The 22,307-nt window shown below is 43.3% G+C and overlaps 2 protein-coding genes across 10 annotated transcripts in view; one reads left to right on the top strand and one right to left on the bottom strand.

The window, feature by feature from the left end:
* Nucleotides 1-3,048, bottom strand: part of COL4A5 (collagen type IV alpha 5 chain) — a 136,054-nt gene extending 133,006 nt beyond the window's left edge. For 3 of the 7 annotated variants that reach the window (XM_045029291.1, XM_045029292.1, XM_045029293.1), the window contains exon 1: nucleotides 2,892-3,048. In XM_045029291.1, the coding sequence (XP_044885226.1) occupies nucleotides 2,892-2,978 (87 nt within the window). In that variant the 5' untranslated portion in view covers nucleotides 2,979-3,048. Of the gene's footprint in view, nucleotides 1-2,125; nucleotides 2,207-2,661; nucleotides 2,788-2,891 lie in introns of those variants that run through there. The other 4 variants (XM_045029289.1, XM_045029290.1, XM_045029296.1 and 1 more) reach the window with 3 other exon arrangements.
* A 513-nt stretch (nucleotides 3,049-3,561) lies between these two features.
* COL4A6 (collagen type IV alpha 6 chain) overlaps nucleotides 3,562-22,307 on the top strand; it is a 214,516-nt gene continuing 195,770 nt past the window's right edge. Inside the window, exons 1-3 of one of the 3 annotated variants that reach the window (XM_045030256.1) lie at nucleotides 3,562-4,158; nucleotides 4,336-4,433; nucleotides 4,556-4,604. In XM_045030256.1, the coding sequence (XP_044886191.1) occupies nucleotides 4,423-4,433; nucleotides 4,556-4,604 (60 nt within the window). In that variant the 5' untranslated portion in view covers nucleotides 3,562-4,158; nucleotides 4,336-4,422. Of the gene's footprint in view, nucleotides 4,159-4,332; nucleotides 4,434-4,555; nucleotides 4,605-22,307 lie in introns of all 3 variants that reach the window. The other 2 variants (XM_045030254.1, XM_045030255.1) reach the window with 2 other exon arrangements.

Here is a 22,307-nt window from a genome sequence, read left to right as displayed (position 1 = left end):
GCAATGTTTATTGCTTTCAACTATCTTTAAAAAAAAAAAAAAAAAAAAAAACCCCAATGCTATACCTGTTTTGTAACAGTCACCCATTAAAAGTGACAAGGTGGATAAGGAAATATTTTTTTATTGGACCAACTTTTGTTGGAGAGAGACACAACCTTTTGCGCTTACACAGAGCTCTTCATTAGGCATGTTTTTCCTATTCTACATTTGCTGTGATGCAACTGAAATGCCACCTGCTAACAGGAGTCATATGCACATCAATACCCAACATGTAACAGAGCATTTATTTATTAGCAAACTACTTTACTTGAAGGAACTCTGTTTCGTAGTAGGTATGTTTCCACCTACCTATGGTAAACATGACAACATACCCTTATGAGCGCATCGTTTTAATTCTAGAGTAAGCATCATTTTGTGCAGTGATTGCACTTCACTGCCACTTTAACAAATGACTGCTGTTAGTCTACCTGCTAATTTTCCATTATTCCCCAACAGTTATATGGGCTGAACATTAATATAGAGTGAGGCATATAAAAGCATGTATAAAGAAAAACTGGGCACTTTTGACAGTTGCCATATGTTATACTTCAGTATATCTGAGGGCAGCAGAAGAACATTCCCTCTCAGTTTCCCATTTTATCCTTTCTAGCTTCTCCCCTTATTTTGAAGTCCCCACGAACTTCATATAGGACACAGGCTTCACCACTCTAAAGACTCTAAACCGTGTATGTTTCCAGATTAAATCGCTTGGATTTTGTTGTGTCTGAATACCACTTTTTCAAAATAGGTTAAACATATTAGTGTAGCTACTCTCCAGAAAGACTTAACTCTATTCATTGTAAAGACAACATAGCATATGAATCATAAATCCATATAGTGTTCATATTACTTACTCAAAAGCAAAGTGCCAAACTTCCATATCCAATGAGGTCCATGAATAATCAAAATAAGTGATTACAGTTCTTCCCTCCTCTGTTGTACAAGGCTCTGGTGCACATTTTTGGACAAGCCATCTGGGCTGCCTTATCGTAGCTGAATGGAAGCATCACTCTAACTCCAATATAGTCACCCTGCTCTCAGTGTACATTGCTATACACACAGTTATTTCAATAATCTGGCACTGGACCAGAGAAAAATAAAATAAAAAAACACACATTAAAGTGGTTAGAATAACAGGTCCAGATACAAATTTGGTCAAGACATGAGCCCATTTCAGTCCGTGGCACTAAATCTACTTGCTTAAAAATTCCCAGAACAATAACAGGATCGTTGGTATCTATCAGACAGGTTGCTATTGACATCACACTATAAGTCATACCCTTTATGATGATCCTCCTCTGATCATCATAATCTCATTAGGACACATAGCCCTGGGGGAAGGTGGGAGGAACATGAAGTTTTTACTTTTTTGGAGGCCAATGCTATGTCTAAAAGTTTCATCCTAAAGGAAGATACTTAAAACAACTATACCATTCTGATAATTCTGATTTTTTAAGAAAAATGGGGGTGGGGGGAGAAGATTCATGTTCTGAGCATTTCTCGTGTTCACAGGAGTTCAGATTTCTGCCAGGAGATGATCTTTTAGCTAAGCAATAGAATCTGATGCACTTTTCCTTCACAGTAAGCATAAACAATTTCCCCCATATCATCTCGCTAACTGAAAGAAACAATTATACTGAGCATATAAAAGCCTAAGCATTTAACCTTAGAGAAAAGTTTGTGATGGTGCAAAGAAATGAGACTCTTTTTGGCTACATATATAGCTGTATGCAGCTACACTAATTTTGCTGAGTTTATTCACAAACTAGGCTATTATTTATTTTAGGTGAAATAACTACACTAACCTGGTCTCTTTTCCCCCATTCTTAAGGCCTAACCATTCCAGGGCAGATGTATGGTACCTTCCCCTTCCCAAACGGGGATACAGGATTTCCCAAAGCCACCTACTGTACATGCTCCAGATCGCAGCACACCTCTACCATCCCTGCAACTCTCTCCGCCTGATTTTTTTATATATATATATACACACACACACATATATATATATATATATACACACACACACACACACGGCAGAACTGAAGTACTCTCAGGAAAGTTAGTTACAACCTGAGGAGATGCTCACCAGCAAAATCATGCCCTGGAGTCTCCTGAAAGTCCCCACCAGGTCCGGGTAGGAGTTAGGGATGCAGGTGAGGGCGCTGGGTGGGGAGAGATCACACATCTCTCACCGAGCTCTCTGGGGAGCTAAACTCCTTCCACCTTTGTGCTAGGTGCAGAGTGGAGCTCTGTGGAGCTGCCCCCCTTTCTCTGTCACTTCCAGCTCGGCTCCCGAGCGGCCAGCTCCGCTCTCACACTTGCAGAGGAGCGCGAGGGGAGCAGTGAACCTGATGTGGCCAGAGAGGGAGAAAACACATCCGCTGCCTTTGCTGCGCAGCTAGCGCCGCGGCGGAGCCACCTGAAGACACTGGAGGGCAGGGACATCCTCCCCCCCCCCAGACACTCAGTTTCTCCCTCTGTCCTGCCCCGTCACCGCCGCCTTTGGGCGAGGAGCGAGCGGCGGGCGCTGGGGGGAAGCGCTGGGTTGCGATGCAGCCTGTCACGGCGGCCGGGCTCGGGGGGAAGGAGCTCGCACGGGGGCTGCAGCCCAGACGCACTTACCCGGGGCGGGGGTTGGGGGGATCCCCAGCTCCCGGCGCGGCACGGCCAGGGCTCCCGGCGCAACACCCTATTTTTAACCAGCCGGAAAGCTCCCCGAAGCGCCCGTCCCGGCGGTTTTGGGTTACCCGGGTTATAAATACGAGCCGCCGCCGCCGAGCCAGCGGGGCGGAGGAAAACCCCACGGCCGGGAGCGGAGCGGCGCCCCGGGAGCAAGGGGGGGCAGCACTTACCGCAGCCTCCGCGCTCAGCCCCCAGAGCCCCAGCAGCACCAGGCAGGCGGCAGCCAGGCGGCGGCGGCAGCAGCCCCGCAGCTTCATCCCGCTCCCGGGCTCAGCAGCCCCGCGCGCTCCCGGGCTGGCCCTGCAGCGCTGACATAGCCCGGCCGGGGGCCGGGCGGGGCTGAGCCTGCGGAGCGCGTCCCCCTCCCCCAAGCCGCCCTCGCGCCGGCCGGCCCGCCTCGCTCTACTCCGCCGGGCCAACTTCTGTCCGCTCCACTTCTCCCGGCGCTACTTTGCCCCCAAAAAAGGCACGCGAGCGGTATCCCTCCGCCGCACTCGCCTGGCTAATGGGCACCCTGGCTGGGGGCAGAGCTCTCCTGCCTGGCGGGGGGGCGGGGGGGCATTGCCCTCAGCGTTCATTTCCCGCGCACCCCTCAGACACCTGTTCGGTGGAGACGTGTACAGATGTTGCCCTCCCCCCCCGGTCTAAAAACACCAAAACAACCTGCCCCCCAGCCCCGGACTGAGATTCCACTGTCTTTACAGGGGACTATTTATTGCGGCGGAAGAGTCCCTTGGGAGAGTGCGGGGTTTAACCTTGGAAGTGCCTGTTTGCAGGCAGCCCCGTCCCGGGGAGAGGGGCGCTGGGGCCGGGGGTGGGGTCAAGCGGAGATCGATGCTTGGACGCTCCGGGTGCACGTTGCGCCTTGTTCTACCTCACACGGGCGAGCGTGACACCGGTGTCACTCTGTATCTGCAGCTGTTAGCGCACTAGGAAGCGGGGATGGGAGGCAGAAAACACCAGCTAACTTCCCTTGCCAGTGCCCATCGGTAACTTTGCTGTTCTAAAAAAACAGAAGTTTTACCACACAGATGCCAAGGAAAGTGAAGTGCGTCTAGCTGTAGTTTTAACCCACCAGGATGCCCCTTTGCTGGCTTTGCTGAGTTTTAATATACACCAGAAAAGTTGCCTGCTACACACCCAGCTGTATTGCTAGGAGCGATCACCATGGGGGCGGGAGGATGTGGCAGACGTACAAAGCAATTCAGGGCATCTTTAGAGTCCCATTAAATCACTCGTGTTGGAAGAATCTGTCGCCCTCACCATTGGTCGTGGTATAGGGACAGATCGGGGATAAGTACATGGGAAGAACTGGACAATTAGGTGTGGGGGGTGGTGGTGTCTGTTTTTCTGTGATTGACAGTCCTAGGTCCTCCCTCTGCCTCCATTCCTCTTCTCCCCTGCCTGCTGCAGGGCACTCCGAGGAAAGCCACTTTGGTGAGTTCGCTTTTATTATCTCCACCATGATCTTGCTTCTCATCCGCTTCGTGCCTGCGCTTGCTCTGCCCCTGAATGCAGATGGATCTATATAACCTCTCTCTCTGTTTCCCTCTTTTGTGGCCCCTTCTCCCCTTGCCCGCTCTTTGCCCCCCCACCCCGCCCTCTTCCCAGCAGACCGTAGTTTAACCACCGGGCAGCGAAGCTTTCAATGAACCGGAGCAACGGAGCCGTGTGAAGTGCTCCCACTGGTACGGGAACAGCATGCACACAGGGTGAGTCCCCAGCCCTTCTCCTGTGGGGTCGGGGGATGGTCTGGTTGGTTTTGCTTCTGCTCCCTCTGTGTTTTGGGTGCCCCGAGGCGGTAACGTGTTGTTTCCTTTGCCTCCCACTGCAGGCTTGTTGTTCTCGTTGCTTTCTGCCTAGCTGCGGAACTGGTGCTTGGGGTAAGTTTCAGATCCAGTGCAATCCTTATGTTATTGTTACTGACCCTTATAATGCTGAAGGTGAGGCTGCGTATGCACGACCTTGGGGCTGAACTCAGAGCATACCTTCCTGTGTGTGTGTGTTGGTTTTAAAAGTCACAGCATGGATTGATTCCATGGATGTTGTTTTGCCGCAGTGGTATGAGAACTTGTAGCACATACAATTTGTGAATCTACCAATTATTTGGGATTGGATTGAGCGTGTATCTGTATGTGTGTTAATTTGTAAAAAGTTACAGTATGTGTTGGCTGCAAAAGTATGCAATTTATGTGCATAATTTACATGGATAACCTAACACACAGCACTTGCTTTAGTTCTGTACATCTCTGCTTCCCTGTTCTGTTCTTGCATACCTGTGCATTGCTAAATGTGAAACTTGATTAATCAGTCCCTTTGGAGTTCCTCAACTGGAAAATACCATTTTATGATTTTTTAAAGAGTCAATCTGATATTTTCTTTTGCTTTCCTTCTGCTCTTCTTTGATTATTCTTTACAAAGCTACTATGCATCAAAAGACAATTTGTACAGAATGTAAGACCATTTTATTACAAAAGCGCTTAATAGTTGACCAGTGATAAACTGGCTGCCTCTGCCTTTTTTTTCTGTCCTCTCTCTCCTCAGACACTAATGTTACAAGTTGAAGGCTAATCCTTTAAATTCTTGCTCACATAAGCAGTCCCACTGAAGACCGTCACACAGAGGATCAGGCCCTCAAATTTTATATCAAGATGAACAATTCTGAATAAGTATCAGAGAGGTAGCCGTGTTAGTCTGGTTCTGTAAAAGCAGCAAAGAATCCTGTGGCACCTTATAGACTAACAGATGCTGCAAAACGTCTGTTAGTCTATAAGGTGCCACAGGATTCTTTACTGCCAATTCTGAATAAATGTCTGCTTGATGGATCACAGACTATTCTTTTTGTGCCCATTTAACCTTGTAAGAAGTTAGTGTAAAGAAGGATAACCCCTAATAATCAAGGATGCTTGTTTTATGTGCTCATAAATTTGACCATTACTTTGCCTGAAACATTTCTTAATAATATAGTTAAGATAATGAACTCTGCTGCTCTAAATTAAAGATCCGTTTAAAAAATCCATAAAGAGTAAACCCTGGTAGTTTAAATGTAGAGCCCAATTGATGTACCGACAGTAGTTCAAAATAATCTTTTGTCATATTGTGATGTAAACTAAGGCTACACAACACTTACGAATCAATTCTTTGTAGTGTTTAACTTACAGTACACATACTGCCATGAATCTGTGAAAACATTTGGAACACATGTATTTTACAAATATTTTTAGTTGGTTCACATTTTAGCACAGTTGTTTAACAAAAGCAGCTTAAAATAAGAATTTGTGATTTGACTGGATACAGTTTGTCAACAATGTAAAATCAAAATATTCATCTGCTTCACTAGTATTTAGATACAGTTGTATCTTTAAAGGATTAGAAGCTTTTTATTTTTAAAGTCTTCTGAAATGTTTTCAAATACTCACTAAACTGTTTCTTTCAAATACATACAAGTTTTACACTGTTTGTAAATACATAGGGCTTAATACTGTATTGCCTTGCACCTTCTGTAATCAGTTTTGCTTATGCCAAGTGAGCGCAAAATCCTACCATTGTGATTTGTTAGCATTTTATGTTCCCTTTAAACAGGTGTAAATGATTACACTTGGTGCAAGGCAGTGCAGAATCAGCCCCTATGTACTTATCTTTCTTCTTACAGTTTAATACAACCTTTTTTTTTAATGCTGTGTACAGTGGAATGTGTGTGTGACCACACTTATGTGGCACCTGCCTTAGAATACCGCCTCCAAAATAACCCAGAACATAGTGGGCTACATTCTGCACTCATTTACACCAGTGCATACCTGAAGTATTCAGTCAGTATAAATGGAGTTATTCTGGATTTACAGTGACATAATAGAACAGAATTTGAGTCTCTCTTTCCATTTCGCGTCATGCATATTAGGCTGTTGCGCAACCAATTTTTGGTAAGTTCCTTGCCCGGTCCTTTAAGACAGGTTTTGCTGTATGTAAAGGGACACAGTAAACATGAAACCTAGTTAATTTAAAAATAATATTTAAAAAAAATAGGTCTTGCCCCTGAATCTCTATATCATTTTTTTAAGGGTTGACAACAATATTTTCTTATTTTCTTTAAACATAAATTCTCTCGTTGTTGTTGTATGTGTAAACCACACAAAAATAAATATGAAACTGAATAATAACTAGGTCCTGCAAGCATTTATACATGGGAGTAGTTAATGGAACTGCTCCAGGATTTGTTCCTAACTAACTATACACAAAATGCTGTTAAATGTACATAAATATAGACAATTCTGTGTTATGAAACTTAAAAGGACTGAACATACTGGATAGTATTAAAAGAGTATTAAAATTTCAGACTAGTGGAGCATAATATCTTTACATAAGGTTATTCCCATAGATGTACAGTGTACATGCAAAATGTAGCTAGCAGAGAATATTACACTTTGTACGCAAGATTTTCAAAATCAGATTAATTTAAAATAAATAGTTCATTTTCCCTGCTTTTTTTTTTTTCAAAGTACCATTCTAGCATAGGATCAGAGGGACCATTCTAGCATATAATACCAAATTGTTAAACAATGAGTCTTAAGGAGTCTTTCTGAACATGTCTTTTTGGCCATGGTTGATATAGGATTATAGAGTCATTCTACTTTTCCTAAGTGGAAACTCTTTTCTCCACTAAGTTAAGTTAAGTCATTTATTTGGCTCAGAGGCCTATTTCTCAACCATATTTATAGTCACTTATACTTGTAAAACAGGGAGGTTTAAAATGCTACCAAATCAGACTTTTCCACTCACACTGGTAGTAGCATTTTACACCCAGTTTTCACAGCTGTAAATAACTAGGCATGGTGCAAAACAGTGCAGGATTAGGCCTCTAGTGTTCATGAATTATTTAATTTTTCTAGAACTCATGTTGAAATGATAGATTCTCTGTTCACATATGGCCCAATCTTGTGCCAATCAAGTCACTGGGAGTTTCTGCTGATGGGAGCATAATTGGATTGGGCCCTTACAGAGTGTTGGGATACTTCTGGCTGTCTGCAGTACAGAACCTTATGGTTTTATACCTTGCAGTATTAAAACCTGGATCAATTGTTTATCTCTAAAATTATCTCTCTCTGGTGTTGCGTAAAGCTCTAACCAGCACAAAAAGCATGATGTATGAATGAATTGGGATGCCTAGTAACTGAGAGGCACGTTGTTAGAGATAACTGTGACTTTGGTCTCTAACTTCTCATACTGTATAATTTCAGTTATATTTGGTTTGCTGTAAGATTTGAGGCATAGCTCAAGGAGATGTTGTCAGCTTGAAATCTAGCCAGTTTTTTTTATATGAGTTAAAAGTAACTTCAGAAACTGTATCTGCCTGAGTCCTCCTGTCAATTTGTGTCATTTTACAGCCACATGTTCCTTTAAAAAAAATAGAGTCCCCTCCTCTCCTCTTAGAACAACACATGCAGACAATAGAGGAAACAGACTAAGGCCCTGCTCCTGCAAGGTGATCTGCACAGACAGACTCTTGCATCTTTACAGAGCTCCATTGAAATCACTGGGGCTCCATGTGGGTACAAGGATCTGACTAGACACAAGCGATGTCAAATGCACAAAGTAAATAAACTGGAAAAATATAATACCTTTCTCTCGTCCCTCAATTATTGTAATCTTCAGTATTATGTGTAACAGTAGTAGGTAGAATAGTTCAGACATAAGTTTAATTTTTGAGGTGATGATACTCTCTCAAAATTCCTAGAGCAAATGCTGTGCACTGTTACATTTGTGCAACATAATCAAAATGAGGTGCAGATGCACTGTAGTTACTGACGATAGAAGATGGTAAGTTTAGTTTTGCTGAGCTTTGGTCCTGTCACTTTTTACCATTTTTTTTCAGCAGGTGCTAATTAAATGATATCACATGCTTTATTCACAAGGTAAAGAATGTAGCTAAGAAATGGTGTCACAGTTTGAATCATTTAGCAACGTGAGTTTTCCACATAGGCTGGTGTGAAGTAAGGTACCTGTATTTTAACAGATTTGGACTGAGAGTTTTCAAAGTCAAGTGGTGGATTTAGCCACACGACTCCCATTAACTTGAATGGGAGCTGTGTTTCGAAATCCTTTAGCTGGCTTTGAAAATCTCAGCCATGGCCTGACACACTGTATATGCCAGTGAATATGAACTACCCCCTGATCCTTGGGATACATCAGCGCTGTCCTTTCTGTATTAGTTATTTGTCACTGTTTTTAATCACCTTGCTGATTCTGATCAGTTTCTACTGTTCATAGCTTAGATCACAAGAAAAACATCTGTTCAAGGGGCTTCTTTGTGTTTAAGGGCTTTTTTGTTTATATTATGAATAATATTGGGTCAGGAAATTAAGGTGCCTAGATGTTGTGAGTATAAGTACAAGAAAATTATTTAATAAGAAATGACTCCACTACTCTAATTTGTCACTTTGAGCTGTTAAGGTACTGTGCAGCTAATCAAGCAACATGTCTAGATCTCTGATGAAATCTATATATCCTGACTGTCCACTGGCAAACATGATTCTTTTGCACACTGAGTGAACTATAGAAAGATATGTTGGTTAAACATGTCTTGTTGAGTGAAGCGTCATAATGTATTGCCTCTAGAGAAATGGATGTGTGTTGCTCTCCTATATTGTAACTGAAAATTTGGCTGTGCCTCTCATTTTATTATCTCCCTCTTAGACAATTCATTGGGTATGGCACAGATCATGTCTTAAGACAGGCATCCTTATTAGTTTCAGTGGCTGCCAGGACGTTTGAATGAGAGCTACACAAGTCCTTTCTTTCAGTCCTGAAAGCCCTTTAGAATAAAGCACTGAGCAGATTAAGAAAGTGGACAGTATGTCAAATTGCATAGGAATATTTATTCTTGTTTGATAGCCTTATTTCACCAATACTCTTAGTAATTTGGTAAGTACCTATAGTAGTGTAACGTATTTTTGCAAAGGGGCTAAGATAGTTTATAATATAGAGTGACTATAATGGTCATGAAAGGTGCTGTGGTGATCATGCTGGAGACAGAAGCTGGTCCCTTCACTAAGGAAGTACAGGAAAGACAGTGGTGGTTCATAAAGCTGGATAAAGGCTGGGGCCCTAAGTACACATGTCATGGGGCCTATTCCAACTCTGCCCCATGCCTCCACCTGGAATGGCAGTGATAGGGGCTCTCACTGCCCACCTAGGAAGGCAGTGGTGCAGGGCTCCCCATTCCCTTGGGAGGAGCAGGGGTCCCTTCTTTCTACTGGTGAGGCAAGGATGATATCAGAGTTGGACTCTTCAGTACTTAATTCAGCAGCCTGGGTGTATCAGCATGAGTGGGTGATTAGGCTGGGCCTGCTGCAGTCTTCTTCAGCCACCCAGTGAGGGCTTTGTTGGGGTGATGTTGGTGGGGATCCCAGGGCAGTGGGCTTCGGTGTTCACTCTCTATTGCAGGGGTAGGCAACCTATGGCACGTGTGCCAAAGGCGGCACACGAGCTGATTTTCAGTGGCACTCACACTGCCCGGGTCCTGGCCACCGGACTGGGGAGCTCTGCATTTTAATTTAAGTTTAAATGAAGTTTCTTAAATATTTTAAAAACCTTATTTACTTTACATACAATAGTAGTTATATATTATAGACTTTTAGAAAGAGACCTTCTAAAAACATTAAAATGTATTACCGGCACGCAAAACCTTAAATTAGAGTTAATAAATGAAGACTTGGCACACCGCTTCTGAAAGGTTGCCGACCCCTGCTCTATTGAGATGCAAGAATCAGGTTGCCCCTTTCAGAGCTATTGTTTCAGACAGTCAATAGACACCATTGCAGCGGGTAGGCTTGGCTCACGTTCTCAAGCTTTTCTTTGCAAGCACATGGGCTAGAAATGTACAAAAGCACAGATTCTGATCTCATCCCATTGCTCCAGGAGCTTGGGCCCTAGTCTGGCCTTAGAGCTCATTTCCCCCATGTCACCCTGAGGTCCTTGGAGAATACGGCTGGAGCACATTTCCATAGGTGAGATTGTAACTGATTTTTCCATGTCCCTTCAGTCATTGGTCTTTTTGCTGAGACTGCTGGGAATGGTGCCAGTCTTGATGTGAACCATTGTTCACTAGGAACCATATTGAGACTACCAGCACATCCCACAGTAACCATGATTCTTCAGCAACCATTGGACTTTCAGACACGATTGACTCAGACTCAAAGCAGTTACTTATAAGATAGAGACTGAGTATGTCATTACTGAGTATGAGACCCATTTTTGTTAATAATTTTGTATATGGACTGATCAGATGTCCTTTTTATTCTTCAGCATTTAACACATTATTCTGCAGACCATCCAGGGTGTACAGCAGTATCCAAGTAATGAATACAAATGTCTTGTTGATGTAAAGGTTAAGGGGAAAATTCAGTTCTGGAAGAACCTGACTCAGCGCCATTGATGTTATTGGAGTTGCACTATGTGTTTTTCATAGCCGTGAATTTGGTAGGGCCCTAACCATTGGGCAGACAGGACTACAACAGTTTACCCTCCGTTCACGTTTGCAGGTTTCCTTTATAACTCCAATGGCTAGAAGCATGTTTCTTTTTAATTTCACAGCTTAGTACTTTATGTCTGTGAAGCAGACTGAGGCCCTCAAATGGAAAGTGCCGTGTAAATGCAAAAGTTGGTGAATTAAGGAAGTGCTTTGCATTTCAGAATTTGTACAGAGCTTTCTGAGTTACTAAAGATTGCATGTGATTTCCGAAGTACAGAAATGGGAAATCCGTATCTTTCAGTGGTCCTTATCATTTTTTAAAAAGAAAAGAAATTGTGATGTACAGTATGAGTGTTGTTTGGTAGTTTCCCATTCAATCTGCCAAGGAAAGTTCTGCCAGAAAGTAAACCACTTGTTGAGAACGTATCTGGAACTTTCCTACTTACTTGCAGGATGATTTTTCCAATGGAAGTCAGAATTTGCGTATAGGAAAATTACCCAAGCTTAGGACTGTTAAGTGAGCATTTTAGCTCTTTCCAGCTGTCCTAACTTGTATTCTGATGACTCCAGGCATCTGGTATTTGTTTTTAGATAGGCAAGAACAATAAAAATAGCAAGAAGTTGTGATAAGAAAATTGGGCCCATTCCTGTGACTGCTTACTCTCACAAGCAGTTTCGAGTGCAGTCAGTGACACTGCTCTTGTGAGACAGGACTTATCCTGGGAGTAGGAGATGCAGAGTTTGGCCCTCACTTAAAGAGATTATTCAGGCAGAATTTGAGTTAGCTGCTCATTTACAGGCTCTCCAGCTGGCAATCTATGCAAGTACCTTATTGCTGCTGCCCCCTTGGATGCTGGGGGTAGGGGGATGTGAGGAGAGAGATGTAGCTTGACACTAATACAGTACGTCTTACGAATAAAGTGTGATAAAGGTGAGGGGTGGGGAGGGTCACTTTAATACTGTAAATGTCACTGGGAGTTCTGTCTGCTTAGGCCAGATCTGGTGTAGTACCACGTATTTGCAAATGTCCAGGAATAGAATAAAAAGGCAAAGGAACTGAAAGCAGATTGGAGAATTTAGTAGGGATAATGGGGCCGAGTTCTTGCGCTTCAACTGGGATTTGGGGCGGGAGGTGCATGAGGATCTGTAGCAGCTGAGTGAAGGTGGCTTGCAGCACTATCTGCAGAGGTAGATATATACACGTGTTTGCATAGATCTGTGACAGCAACACAGCTGGTAGCTCCACGGAACTGCATGGCCAAGCCCCCTTGAGGCCATGAGGTTACTCCAGGTGCTCTATCTGCATACTTCTTGTGCTCAGGCAGCAGCCGCAGCAGCAGGAATGCTATGCCTGTGCCATTCATGGGTATGTATGGGAAGGAAAAGGTTTACTGTGTCTTCCTCCCCCACCCCTAGGGCATCCGTTCAGGGGCAGCTAAAGTATAGCCCATGGTGTTTTACTAGCTAAACCCCAGATCTTTGGGAAACACCTATCTTTTTCCTATCAGTTATAGCTTTTGGATGTTCTCCCAACACACATTTCCTGCTTTCCTAGTCAAACAAATACTCATGTTATTCCTGTAACTACTTTTGCTATTGTTAAGGTCCATTGTAGAGGGATCTGATTAGTCTGTTGTCAAAACAGAGTTCTGCTTACATGTTAAAGGTTGTCTCCAAGTTGGACCTCTAACTTTTTTTGTAGTGGAAGGAATATCAGCAAAACACTCCATAGAGCCTTATCAACTCCCACATTAACCAGTACTAGTCAAACTGAATCATGGCATTTAGGAGTGGCTCACTACCTTTCATCCACCACCAGCCCCCTTTTAGAACTGCCATTTCTGTTCCATCTCATACCCCCAACATAAAATGAATGCATCTCTTCTTGGGTGGCTGTGCGCTTGCACTATTGAAGGCAGTTGTTTTGCTTTGAGATGATGACCTATTATGAGGTGTAGTGAACATAGGTGAACAATTCTCTGGCTACTCTCATCCTATTAATGAATGTTTAGAAAGCACTTTGAGGTCCCTGGATGCTCTGTACACACAAAGTATTTTAATTATCTGATGTTTTTCTATTGTTGAATGAATTCCTCACTTTTTAATGGTGAGTTCTTGGGATTTTTTTTCAAGTTTTTCCATCTGTGTCCCAATTTTTTAAAAAGCTGTTTTGGGGGAGAAAGTTTCTCTAAGGTTTTTTGTAATATTGCTTGTGCTTCCTTGTTACAGTTTATGACTTTCTAAAAATAAGAAACTTTGCATTCTGCCACTGCAATAGAGGAATGTGTGAAAAGGGCAGGTGACCTGGTGAATGAACTTAATGCTGAGAGCTGATCTTGGGCACTGTTCCCTGCTTTCTAGTGTTGCTTTCTAGATAACAGGCTAATGTAATAGCTCCTATTCGGAGCCAAGTATAAAGTTTTATGACCGGGCAGTAAAGAAGAGTCTGATAGCACCTGTCTTTGTGAATACACTAAAGGGTGAGATCATGGGAAAGAGGGGACAAGTTATCAGTTTTTGGAAACTTTATAAATATTTATAAACATACAGCGCCCCACCCCACCTCTCGAGGGTCTGAACTTGACTGCATCAGGGTTAGTCATATGAGTAAAGGTTGCAGAAACCTGTAATCAGAGCAGTTATGGTGTTTCCCCATGAAACAAACTTTTCAAACAAATGGTTGTGTTTTGAAAAGGGGTTCATAGTGGATCTAGTGCTACTCTCCTTGCAAGGGCAAATCTCCCATTGATTTCAATGGGAATGCTGCTGCATTTGGTGCTGTCTTGAAAGTGACACTGAGATCAAATAGACTAGAAGGAGAAAGGTAAGCAAGGAAGTAGGTCATTAACAGCAAAGTGAAGTGCCATGTCACTAGTCTAAAGGGGCAGGCAGTCAGACTCAAAATGGTTAACAAGGTTATGCCGAGATGAGCTCAGTGAACACTTTTAATAATTGCATGAAATGTCTGTCGAATTCCCTCATCTGCAACTGGGGAAATGAAACATCCCAGCAAACAAATATGGGCCCTTTAATATCTTGGGAAGCTGAAGCCCAAGCACAAGTCTTAACAGGGGCGGCTCCAGGCACCAGCACGCCAAGCGCGTGCCTGGGGCGGCAAGCCACGGGGGGCGCTCTGCCAGTCGCCGCAAGGGCGGCAGGCAGGTTGCCTTCGGCGGCATGCCTGCGGAGGGTCCGCTGGTCCCACAGCTTTGGCGGACCTCCCGCAGGCTGCCGCCGAATCCGCAGGACCAGGGACCTCCTGCAGGCAAGCTGCTGAAGGCAAGCTGCCTGCTGTGCTTGGGCAAAATACATAGAGCCGGCCATGGGTCTTAATGTATCCCTGTCCACAGAAAATCCAACAGATGCATGCTCCCCTCAGAGTGTATGTAGTCTAGAAACTGTGTGCAGCCTGAAGAACCCTGGTGAGAAAAAAATCTGCATCTGTCGCAGTGAATGGCAGGGCATTTGTACAAAGGGGCCACCCATCTGTGCTGCTCCCTGATGCCCTCCCACGACAGCCTGACTCACTGCTGCTATCTCCCATACCAAGGCACAAAGGGAGAAAATGCCAATCCTCCATTATTCCTACTGGTGTTGCAGGGGAGCTTTTGCCCAGAGCGGTTGCTTCCCCAGCACCTACTCTCTCAAACCTGTGGAGTCCCAGCCACGTACATGGTGGTCTGCCGGGGTATGTGTGCACTGCAGCTGGGAGGTGTGATTGCCAGCATGGGAACACGGACTCGCACTAGCTCTGCTTGAGCTAGCATGCTAAAAATAGCAGCGTTGACATTATGGCAGTGGTGGTGATTTGGGCTAGCTGCCTGAGTTTGGACGCGGGAGGTCGGTTGAGCTCGGACTCAGGCTGTTAGCTCAAGACACAGCCAGCACTGCAGTGTCCATACTGATTATGATGATTATTATTTTTTAGCATGCTAGCTTGAGTAAAGCTAGTGTGAGTCCCTCTACCCACACTGAACCTCTCACTTCCGAGCTGCAGTGTAGCCCGTACCCCCACAGGCTCAGGGGAGCCTGTTCCATAAATGTGCTGCTCACCCTTCTGCTCATTTCTTACTACCTTTGCTTTCCTTCAGCCAGCAAGATGACCTGCTTTCTGAACTTTGGGGGTACCAAACCTGCAGAAATCCCTATAGACTCCATGGTACCAGACCCTATTTCTGCTGTTTCTGTAGGGTCCAGATTAACCTCTGTCCCAACTGCGCAGGCTCAGTGCTCTGGAACGGCTCCGAATGAAGTTCAGACAAGACCCTCTTTTTGTGTGACACCCCTCAGGGCACACTGTTGCTAGGGCAAGCCTCCTGGGCTTCAGTGCCTCCTTGGATCTGACCTCGGAGCATTCAGCACCCCTGTTCTGCACCATGAGCTCCACTCAGTGAGTCCACCTGAACAGGACACCTGGGGAAGCCTTACACCCCTCCCCTAAAGGGACCGTGCACCCAACTTCGAATTCAGCGGTGACTCTCAGCCAGTGTTGTAAAACAGAAGGGCTTATTAGTCATCTGGAACATAACCTAGAACAGTTCTTGTTAGCACAGGAAGTAGGAAAGTTCAGCAAAGTCCATCTCGGGGGGGATCCAGAGGCTCTCGTCCCTCAGTTCCAAACCAGGAGACTGACTAGCCTCCAGCAGCCCACCCTCAGTCACACCCAGTTGCCCCTCCTCCATCCTCTGCCTCTTTCCCGGGCAAACAGGTCATCTGGCCTCCACCTCCCTCTTTGTTCTCCAACTCCTTCAGCTGGCTCCTTGCAACAGCCAACAGTTGCCAGGATACAGAGTGTCTGGCCATTGTCGGTGTGCAGGCAGATAGAGGCAGTCACATCTGCCTGCTAGGGTCTCTGCAGAGATCACACACCCTTGTCCCACCACCTAGATATTTGTGCAACAGATAGCGGAAACTGAGACACACAAAACATTCATGCAAAACATTTAAGAAAGTTCCCACTTCGTCACAACTTCAGTTACATCATGAACCACTACTGAGCACATGTATTAGTCTCCTCTCGTTTAGCTTCCTTAATGTCAAGAGTGCCCATTATGAGGCATTCTGTGCTGACTTACTTTGGAACAGGGAGGCTGCCAATAGAAACTCTGGCAGCCAGTGCTCTCGTGCTGCTTCTGATATGTCACTCTTAGCTACACTGAGGATGTGCCAGTGCCTGTTACTTGAGAATCTGCATCACCCAACTCAGAGAGGTGCAGCTGATGTACCTTGCTACAGTCATTAACCTTGAGAACGAATGATTCCATCCTCGATGTAAATATTTGCCAGGGCCACAATGTAAGTACAGTAGAACCCCAGAGTTACAAACCCCAGAGTTATGAACTGATCAGTCAACCATGCATCTCATTTGGAACTGGAAGTACACAATCAGGCAGTGGCAGCAGTGGGAAAAAAAAGCAAATACAGTACAGTACCGTGTTAAACGTAAACTACTAAAAAAAATAAAGAGAAAGCAGCATTTTTCTTCTGCACAGTAAACTTTCACAGCTGTATTAAGTCAATGTTCAGTTGTAAACTTTTGAAAGAACAACCATAATATTCGTTCAGAGATACAAACAACCTCCATTCTCGAGGTGTTCAGAACTCTGAGGTTCTACTGTAATATAATCAAGGTAAAAGCCTGAATAATACCTTAGAAGTAATGGGTCAACCATTAAAACCTAGCTAGAAAGGAAAATTATTAAACAAGGTTTGATGGAAGAAACAAGATATTAATTCCCCTTTTTAGGAAGGGAACAGAAGAGAAGAAGGTATAAGTGCACTCGAACAGTCTGGGACCTATTAATTCCATTGTACTTCTAAGAAGCTCTTCTAGTTCATTGTGTTTCAAAGGAACTAATAGGCATCTCCTTATTTTTCTTCCCAAAAGTCCCTATTTTTTAGCTTTCAGATGATGCCAGGTATGCCTCTTGTCTTTCAAAAACTTGTTTTAATTACAGTATGTACTGTGCCTATTCACCTGTCAGCTCAGAGTTTGAAATCTACCTGGTTATTCTCCTCCTTTTTCTCTGAGTCCTTTCAAATGTAACTTTTTTTTGGTCTGATAATGAAGCATTTGAGAGATTAAATCTTATCTAGTTCTTAAAAGGAGCCTCAAAACTAAACAAGTCTCTTTAGGAAGAGAAGCAGGTTTATTCAGCAAAGGAAAAACTTTTAATTAAAAGTACAACACTCTAGGCAGTGTATTTGCTGAGAGATAATAGCATGTCTGAACTCGTAAATCATGATGACAAAGACAGCTGTAAGAAGTACAATAATCTCCCAGAAATGCATGTCCCAGAGCATCTTCTTGCTACTATAAAATTAACCAAATGCATTTAAGTGAGGAAAGCAGTCCAACTACTGCATTTGGTAGGCTTTCCAGACATGGATATGACACCACAAAGAGCCAGATATGAAATTCTAATGGTAGCAAGCACGCTAAAGCCACCTCATCAATTCAGTTAATACTCTCACTGCGACTATAAAGCGTTTGCGCTATGACGCTTTCCCCCACCCCCAACTTGTGCTATCACTGCCGCTAAAGCTGGAAACATTTAATAAAGCAATGATTGGCTGAACCATTGTATTATACAATGATGATTAAACCTATCCATAAAACAGGGTGGAGTATAACTGAAAGGACGTAGCCTGAAAAGGGAAAACATGGCAAAAAAGCAAGTTGGCAACAGAAAAATCAAGAACTTCTAGGAGTATTCAGAACGATACCATAAAAGGAGTCTGTGGACTGTTTGCCTAAACTCTGTTTGATTATATGTCTCCGTTTTACAATAAAATATGTGCGAAATGTGTTCAGCGATGACAGAATCTGAGCAGCATGTGTACAATGCATTGATACATTGATAAGTATTTTCTGTATGATTTGCGCTACGTGAGAAAGGTGACTGTTTGACTGAATTGGAGAGCGGAAAGTACTGTCCCCACCACGTACTACAGGGCACATTGCAAGGTTCTCTCCAGGCCTTCCTGCTGCTCTGCCACTAGGCTTAAAAGAGATGGGCTCCAGTTTGGAATCGACTCAAATTATTTAAATGTCGTTCCGGGTAGTACTCCTGCCCCTGACAATTGTAGTGGTTTTACAACCACATGTTCCTTTTATTAAAAAAAAAAGGACCTTTTAATTTTTCTCTCCCATTATGCATGATTGCAGTGGTGGTGCTCTGCACTCCACCACCCCATCCTACTGTGACCGGCTCATGTGCTTTTGCTTTTTCAAATATTGCCTGTGAGAGAACCTCATCCTCCTTCCTTTCTGCGGAGTTAAGAGGAGAAGATTTCCACTCCATCAGTTCCTAGAGAACACCAGCAAGGAAAGGAGGAGCCTATCCAGGAAGGACGGGCTCCCCTTAAACCGAAATGGAACCAGACTGCTGGCATGTAAAATTAAAATGTGAGAGAGGATTTCTTAACCTAAGAGTTGGGGGGAAAGCCAACAGGTGCAGAGAAGCAAGTGATTTGGCCAGAGACATCCCTTAGGGATGAATTTATTAAATTAAACTGTAGCCTAGTAAAGAGGATATGGAAGAAGTTGGTAAAGTATCGGTATGAGCCGGCGAGGAACAGTCAAACATAAAAGTCCCATTTAACTCTAACACATGAAGGCAAGGAACTCTGAATATTGACAAAATGTACAAGTGCTTAAATACAAATGGTAGAAGTCTAAAATAGCAAGATGGGTGAAATAGAGTGCCTGGGATTAAAAGAGGATATTGATATAATATGCATCGCGGAAACCTTCTAGAATGAGGATAATCAATGGGATACAGTAATATCGGGGTACAAAATATATAGGTATGGCAGAGGAGGTTGTGATGGTGGGGCAGTGTCACTATATGTGAAAGAAAGCGCAGATTCAAATAAAGTAAAAATCTTAAATGAATCAAATTGTATCATAGAATCTCCATCCCTGCTGGGCACCCATAGAGCATGTTTTTGGGGAAGGGGAGGCATGATGCTGAAGATCTGGCTCTTCCACTTCTTCCTGCATCCTCCAGCCAGATCCAACAGACCTGGGTCCTCTCCACTCACAGAAGTACTGGGGATAATCTAACTTTAGATGTTATTAATTCTTTCTGCTTCAGTAGTCCCACATGGGAATAGTAACAGAGACAAGAATCATTTGTAATGTTTGCTCTTGAATGGGATAGTGTCCCTTTTAAGCTCTTCAGAAGATCTGAAAGTAAAACAAGTTAGTGCCCATGAATAAGGTGCTCTGGTTTAGATAGCCACATCAGTGCAGCTTAGTGGTTCGTCGTTTGTTCTGTGGTAGCTCTTAGCCAGCACGTTCTTTGTGAATGTGTAATCTTATTAGGATTGAATTGAAATCTATCCAGACAATTAGTGCAAACAGCCCAGTGTGGTCTGACCTGGGTACTTCATCGCTGTAGAATTTTATTAATACATCTTCCATAGCCATAGAGGCCTGCAGGAGCTGGAGACATTCAGCACCTTGGTGGCTCTACTCATTAGTTTGTTTACCATAAGGTCACCTAGAAGTGTTTTAAAAAAACTTACATTGCAGAACTGGGGCTTTGTTCTCTGTGTCTCCTAGAATATTCTGAGCAGTCTCCAGCTCTCACTGAAGTCAATGGGAGTAGAATGTATTTGAGCAGCATCCAAGGTGATGCAACCTTGCAAAAGGGGAAACTGGCAAGGACTATACATGTTGTAGTTTCAAGAAAGTTATTTGATTTTTTCCCCCTTTCCTAGGATTAATTTACCCTTTTAAATTGTTTGCAGCCACTGACACTTCTCCCCAATATAAATACAAAATAAAATATGTTGCAATTGAAATTTTAAATCCATAGTAATATTTTAGCTTTCTTTAGTGTCTTTAACTTGTGCATCTGTGTGTGCTTTGCAAACCTCCTTTAATTATGTTTTGCCACATTCCCATGTGGTAGGTAAATAGTATTTTGCCCATTTCACAAATGGAGAAAGGGACTTTGCCCAAGATCACACAAAAAGTCAGTGACAGTGTCAGGTACAGAACCCGGAAATTCAACACCTAGTTCTCTGCTTCAACCACTAGACAAAACACCTCAGTACCAAGTATAAATGCCAGAAAAATTCAAAATGATGCTTTGTATGGTGACTGTAATTCTGCCTCCTTATGCAGTTATGCATCTTTGTATTTCTCCATCATATATGGTGTTACTATGTCCCAAGCCCCTCTGCAGCCTAAAAGATACATGTACAGCCAGCATTTGGAGCACTTGAAGGATCGGGTCTTTAACCTATAAGACATGAAACTGTAAAAGTTAATTGTGGCCTCACCTAAAGACTCTTCATTCAGTTGCATTTTCTTTCATGTGCTAGCATGATACTGTGAATATTGCAAAGGGAGGTTAGCTAGCTTTTATCTTCCAGCTTCACACCATCCAGCCAAGTTCTGCACATGTTTGAGAAAGGAGTGATAATGGTTAAAAAACAGCCAGTTAGTCTCAGTTATTCTACAATGGCAGGATAGAATTAATTAATGTTTACACTAGACCTTCAATCCCACTAAGACTCTCTTGAGCTCTACCAAGGAATGTGTTTTGAGATCCATGGGCATCGAACATCCAAATTTGAATAGATGTGAGGAGAAGCAGCTATATTTGTGCACCCTGTACACAGTAAAAGAACACGGTGATTTAAAAAATATTTTGACAATACATAAAACTCTGATAGTCTTAAAACAGTTAACTGACATTCAGTCACATTCAGTGGATGCAACACCTTTGACTTCCAAATACAGCAATAACCATTTCATAATGTTCAAGTGTAGGGGGTAATGCTGGGAAGAGCTGAGCACCATCAGCTTCCAGTGACTTCAAGATTCAGGTCCTCCAAATCCCTTTACCTCCTTCTTTCTTATCTTACAGCTTTTGAAACAGGAAGTTGATTTGAACAGTTTGGAGACCGTTATCTCAATCGGAAATGTTTTACAGATTTTTCCGTAGGAATCCTCGAGCTGATCCGGCAGTCCTTGTGCATTGCTATCACTGGCAGTTTTGCCTCCAAGATTGGGTCCTATAATATCATTGAACATAGTGTAAATGAATTTTGCTTAGACCGCTTTTCCATATCTAATTGCATAATAGGACTAGGCAAAACACTTCTAGAGTTCTTTGCATCAGAACAAGAGCCTATAATTTCCATTAAAGAGATTCCAGTGATCAAATTTTTTCCCTCCTCCTCATTCCAGTGTAATGAGCTCATTTTTGGGAGGTAGAAGGAGTACCAGGTTTCAGCCTAAATTCAATTAACAGAGGAATGTGCATTGAGATACAGGTACAGGCTAGCTCCATGACATACTTCTGTAACGAGGCCTTTTCACAATCCAACAGCTTTCCCGGGGGTTACAGATTTCAGGCTTATGCTGTTTTTTTATCTGCACGGGGTTTTTTTGAGGGAGGGTGAAGAAGGGGTTAATTTCTAGAACGAATATTTTGAACGCATTTTTTCTAGTTTACAGGTGGTGGAAAGTGTTATTTTTATTGTGCCCAGTGCAAATCTGTCCGTCATAACTATCTCAAAATGACCTTTATGCTAATTTTAACTACCCCCTTTTTAATCTGTGCTGTTTGTGAGAGCCTGCTTCTGTCTGTGTTTGAAAATAAGTTCAAGTCATGTTTGTTCTAAATTTGCCTGAAGTATGCAGGAATACAGAGATCTGGCTAAATATAGATAGGTAGCTCTGGTGTGAGCTGAAATGTTTATTGAGTGTTTTAGATAGGCTGTAAGAATGTATCAGAGCCGTTAAAAGTTGTGGGTAGGGAGAGGGAATGGAAGAAAGCAGTGGGCCTGATCCTGTGAGGTACCAAGCACTCTCAACTTCCACTGTCATCAGTGGGAATTGAACGTGCGCTTTAGTGCCTGGCAGATGTGACCCTTAATTCATTACTGTCTGAGTGTAGACTGCGTTCCCTTGACAATAATGTAGCTGTTTCCTGCAGTGCAGAAGAAACACTGTCGTCATATTTTATTCTGAAATGTTATACACCTCTACCCCAATATAACGCTGTCCTCGGGAGCCAAAAAATCTTACCGCGTTATAGGTGAAACTGTGTTATATCGAGCTTGCTTTGATCCTCCGGAGCACGCAGCCTCCCTCTCC

Source organism: Mauremys mutica, chromosome 9, assembly GCF_020497125.1.
Source record: "Mauremys mutica isolate MM-2020 ecotype Southern chromosome 9, ASM2049712v1, whole genome shotgun sequence".
In the NCBI taxonomy this organism is placed as follows: Eukaryota; Metazoa; Chordata; order Testudines; family Geoemydidae; genus Mauremys; species Mauremys mutica.
This window is presented reverse-complemented; position numbering and strand designations above follow the sequence as displayed.